At 38.9% G+C, this 5,506-nt stretch overlaps 1 protein-coding gene across 1 annotated transcript in view; it reads right to left on the bottom strand.

Moving 5' to 3' along the window:
* Positions 1-5,506, bottom strand: part of pou2f2a (POU class 2 homeobox 2a) — a 37,237-nt gene that overhangs the window by 14,456 nt on the left and 17,275 nt on the right. The window contains exons 2-4 of the mRNA XM_035672635.1: positions 859-924; positions 662-696; positions 95-151 (exon numbers count right to left, since the gene is read on the bottom strand). Of these exons, the coding sequence (XP_035528528.1) occupies positions 95-151; positions 662-696; positions 859-924 (158 nt within the window). The remainder of the gene's footprint in view (positions 1-94; positions 152-661; positions 697-858; positions 925-5,506) is intronic.

The raw sequence follows: 5,506 nt of genomic DNA, 5'->3' as shown, positions 1-5,506 counted from the left end.
ACACACACACACATGCACACACACACGCACATGGACACACACACGAATACACACACACACACACACACACACACACACACACTCACACACTCACCTTGCTGCTGCTCAGGGTTGGTGAAAGAGGAAAGGGATTGACTTTCATTGAATGAGCCTACAGGAGGAGAAAAAGACACAACTTTATATTAGAAATGACTGCCAAAAAATTCAAATGAATTCTTTTTCTATTGTTTCTATTTTCTTTGCTACTACAAATAGTTGATTTATCAACAACAAATAACAATTTAAATTTTTCCATTTTTTTTAATGTTTTATTAATTCTATCAAGCAAAAATGCCAAAAACTCACTGCTTCCAACTGCTTAAATGTGGTGATTTGCTGCCTTTTCTCTGTTTTATTTCATTGTTAATTTAATATATCTGGATTTTGTACTGTTAACTGTTACTGCTGTTCAAGATGTCACCTTCGCCTCTGACGAACTATGATACGCATGTTTCACTATTTCCTGACATCATACAGATTAAAGGATTAAATGAAAAACAATTGACAAATTAATCTACAATGAAAAAATCATCAGCTGTACAAATATCTATTTCTGGTGGATCAATCATGTAGGTGAAAGATGGTGGAAGATAAATGTAATATTCACAGGAGTCAGATGTACCTGGTGATTTGATTCAGGTCCATTCCGCTCTGAATCTGCGTGGGAGGGAAAGGAAAAAGTGAGAAATTGATCACATGTGAGAACACCAACACACAGACAACTGCGATACACTGTATTATATACTGTATGTACAGCATTTAATGTACAATACATATGTGTCTTGTATATTTGCTGCCAGTAACAGCAGCACATCTTACCCGCGCCCTCCAATGGTGAGTCAGCCCCTACTTTCTCCACCTCTACTGGCTTTGACATCCTGATATCTGTAAAAAGATGACACACAGATAAATAAACCAGCATCGGTTAATTCCAGAATCTGTGTCAGAGAAAAAGTGCACACAGAAGCAGAACAGTAGACGGAGCAGGTGATCAGAATCTGAATGACGAAGGGGGAAAGAAGATGGCCAGGCCGCTGATCTTAGATAGGTTTTCAGGTCACAGACTGGGCCTACACACTGTACAAACTAACAATGTGGCTGAATCATTCACAAGTTCAATCCAGCCCACATTCATTCATTGTTTCCAATCAGTGGTTTAACATAAGAGTAGGTTGCCCAAGGTGTTTGCTTGTTCTAAATTTAACACAAGGTGTTTACGTGGGAGCAACTCAGTCCTAAAAATGTCTCACGTTGTGTGTCATTCATTATAAGACCACATCACTTCCTGGTTGATAGGGTATTGGGACAGTCCCTATGCCAACAGCAGTGAATGAAGCAACACATGAAATTGTCTTTAATTCTATTTATCACAAAAGGAATTGGGCATTTTGGCAGCAGAGAGTGTAGGGAAGATGGAAAAGAGGATGATTTGAGGAGAGTATAGAGAGAATACATGTGTGCGTGTGGTTGTGTGCATGTTTATATACTATAGTGTGTGTATAGTTTTGTTTTGTTAATCACCCAATTGTATCATCTCACTACATGCCTTTTTATTTGTCTGAAACCACAAACTGTAAGACAACTTTTTGTTGTGTCCATTTGAAACCTTTTTTTCTCTCTCTCTCGTTCTCTTTCTCCCTGACAAACACACACACACATAGACACACACACAGAGCTACTTCCCTTTTGTGAAAACATGCAAATCTGCCCAACGACCAACTAATTATATCTGCCACCTGCATAATAAACTCTCAGTCTCCCTCCTCCTTTTTCTCTCTCCCCTTTCACCCCCTCCTCTCCCCTTCATCTCTCCACGCTTCATCCTGTTTTTTTTCTCATGTTGCACACGAGAGAGCACTGACACTATGGCAAATCATTTCATTTTCCCATCAGCTTATTGCTGTGTTTTTATCAATCTGACACACTAGATACAGAAAATACTCTTATTTGACTTTCTGCAATTCCAACAAGCAACTGGTCAAACATGGTTTTCACCATTGGGGGGCAGCAGCGACACATGGAGAAGAGGACAAACCTGCTCCACTGACCAACACTTACCTGATGACACTTTTAAATAACCAAACCATCAGTCCAGTGCAATCATTATGAAGGCAAAAATGTAAAGATAAAATGAACCACTCCCTGTTTGAAAGCACTTTCAGCGTCAGAAAACACATTTGTTTCAGTGAAACGTGAGAACAGTGGACTTTGGTACATGCAGAGTCTTTAGTGAAAGGGGGAAGTGGTGAGCAGCTAGAAAAGCTCCACTCTACCAACGCTAGTTATAACCTGGGGTCAGGGAACACACACACACTGACCGCAGGATTTCCCTCAAATAAATGGACTTCTGCAAAAAGCTAATTTGGTCTCCAACCGTGTGGATGCAAGCATATTAGGGTGAATTTGTGGTTATTCCAACATTACATTCTGCTCCTTTTGGTATTCTATGGCATGGCTAAAACTGTCCAAAGTTGCTCAATTTATGGTTACAAAAAAAACACTGAATCTGCACCAAATTGCAATGCCTTCCCCTCAAGATGCACTCATTTAAAACTTTTTAAAAGTTTATGCAAAACAGTATTAATAATATGTGAATTTAACTGAGCTGTCTTGTGCTCAAATCATCATGTGCAGTGTACAGTACCAAAGCCAAATCCACCATATAAAATGATTGGCCAGCTCATAAAACAGCTGTAATGTGAAGTTTCCAAAGTGCTGCCTCCTGTACTGTACTGCCTGCTCACGGGACACCCAGGGAAGCTGGGTATTGATTCATGGTTCAAAATGGCCTACAGACAGTAGCATGGTGGATAATGTGGTCAGTAATACAGTGGTGGGACAGTATATCAAGATGTTGTGTCTTTTTCTCACTTCCCCTCCCGACTTCCCCTTGTACCGGGTTGAACGCAGAGTGCTAAACCCAACACTTACTGTCAGCGAGGCTATTAATATTAGCCTGCTCTCTCTCACTTTTTCTCTCTCTCTTTCACTCTATCTTTTAAAGCCTCTCTCTCTTTTACAACACATTGCTGCACACCAAACACGCCAAACACACAACTAATTTTTACTTGACGCAGAGCAGTATTACATGTTATGAATGTTCCTATATAGATATATATTTCTTCACTTATCAGTGGTTCCTTATTCATCTTTGTATGAGGGAGAAAAAACCTAATTTACAGAAGTGTTAGGCAGTGCAAGCTTAAATTAGTATGTCTATTTCGTCCATCATTAAGCTGTTACCGTATATGCTAATCTTACAGCAAAGCTTAGGGTTTATCTTTGACCCAGTGAGACCAGAGAGCTACGCCATACTCACTGTATCTTAAACAGTCAAATTTAATGCTGTATAATCCTGTGTCATGAATAAATGATGCAACAGAAAGGAACAAGGAACAACAGTGTATGTGCTCAGTCTGGACTGTTTCTGTTATTCTCCTCTGGGTATTTTGGCTGAGATGAAACTCCGCTGCAACCATCCCGAACCCCCAATAACACCCCACCCCTCACCCCACTTCCTGATTCAGGACACAACCCCAGCGCCAACGGGGGTGTCTGGGAAGTGGAATCATCACAACTACTAACTACGGATTTCAAAAACCAAGCAGCGCTAAGGTGGTACCAATTTTGATTGCAAAGATTTCCATTTAAAAACTGCGCGTCAAAGAGTCGGCTATCCAGCTGAACAGCTTGAGCACATCTGCATGACGGAAAAAAAAATACGTTGCAGTCCAAATTTGAGAATGACAAGATAAAGAAGTAGATGAAAAATTAAGGAATAATGGTACTGCAGAGAAAAATCTCACAATAAAGTAAGAAGCTTAAAGAAAACTTGAGATGTCACAACAGCAGCAGAGTAACCATCAAGGCTGTGACATTTCATTATGGTCTGTGCGGCTGACATTGTTGGTTGTTATATCACTGTTGAGTTACTGTCTGTCTGTATCATCTACTTCACAAAAAATACAAATTACTTGTGCTAAATGCTAGAAAATATGAAAAATATAAGAAAATTCTGCTGGAATATAGACAGATATCACAGTGGCAGGCCTCTATCAGTGAGAATCTTTCTGACAGTTATTGCATTGATGCACTTATTCAGACAGTATGATTAATTAAAATTGGGGAAATGCCAATGTGTAGCCAAAGCCAATACGTAATATTTCTCATTTATTCACTTATAATTCTGGCATAAATTAGCAAAACTGGTGAATTGTTTAATCAATTAGTAGCATGTGAAAATAAATGTACATCATCATTTTTAACTAAGGAAATGAATTATTACATTCTTCTGAATTTTGTTTTGCATTAACCTGCTATAAACAATTACACTAATATGGACCTTTGATGTATTTGCATTCTGGTATATTCTAGTTTGTTGTAGTTTGGTGCTGTGAATGTGTCACTCTGGTCAAAGTAACTTACGGAAGGTCACAGCAGTGATCACCACAGGTTAAGATTTGACTCACTGATTCATAAACCATGAATCAGTCATTGATAAACAAAGATTGTCAAAGGAGATTATACTAAAAATCATATCTGCACACCAAAGAATTATGAGCTAATTGACATTTAAAAATAATTTCTGGTAATTGGTGAGTCAGCTAACAGCACGCCGTGCTTTTTTCTCTGAGACTTGTTGTCGGTCAACCGAGACTGTGTCTGCCACTTCACTCAGCTTGAGCTGACCACTAAAATAAGCACCCGGGGCAAGAAGAGTCACATTTTGTTCTGCTTTGTTTTCATATCAATTTTCAAATACTGAGAATGACAATTATTTTAGGCATTTCCCCTTTCCATCGTCTGTCTTTTTTAAAAACAAGTATCTTCGATTCTGAGTGCTTTTGAATTAATGGACAGATATTTAAATTTAAAAATGGGTACAGTAGTAATCAGTGCAACTTTCCCACACCTCCAACACAAACACACATAAAGAAAGTTAACACCAGTTTAAAAGTTGCACGGAAAGAAACCTTATCAGCTAAATGTCTACTAAACTGAACACAAATGAAGCACTGCCGCAGTGCTAAACAATAAAAAGAAAGGTATTTTATCATGACCAAAGAAAAATAACAACAATATAGAAAAATACAGGTGAGACACGCAAGCTGCAAGCTTTTTTCATTACCAGTACGTTTCAAAAGACATTTCAAAAACTTTTTTACTGTATTTTCTTCAAGCTTTTTTAGCATTGAGTATTCAGTATAAACACACACACACACAAACAGAAGCATGTTATGGGCTGGCGAGGTGTCTGACCTTTCCATCTGCTTGCGACAGGCGTCCACCCATCCATCCATCCATCCATCATCCCTCCATCCATCCACATCTTTCTCCTCGCACCACCTCTTGCTCTTTGATGTTCTCTAATTAGCTGAGCTTGTTAGACCCAGTGGCATTAATCAACAGTGTAGACACAGTTCTCTTTCTCTCTCTCTCTCTTTCTCTCTCTCACACTCTCTCTCTC

This window comes from Morone saxatilis, unplaced genomic scaffold (assembly GCF_004916995.1).
Source record: "Morone saxatilis isolate NCDOM2014 unplaced genomic scaffold, NCSU_SB_2.0 Contig24, whole genome shotgun sequence".
In the NCBI taxonomy this organism is placed as follows: Eukaryota; Metazoa; Chordata; class Actinopteri; family Moronidae; genus Morone; species Morone saxatilis.
This window is presented reverse-complemented; position numbering and strand designations above follow the sequence as displayed.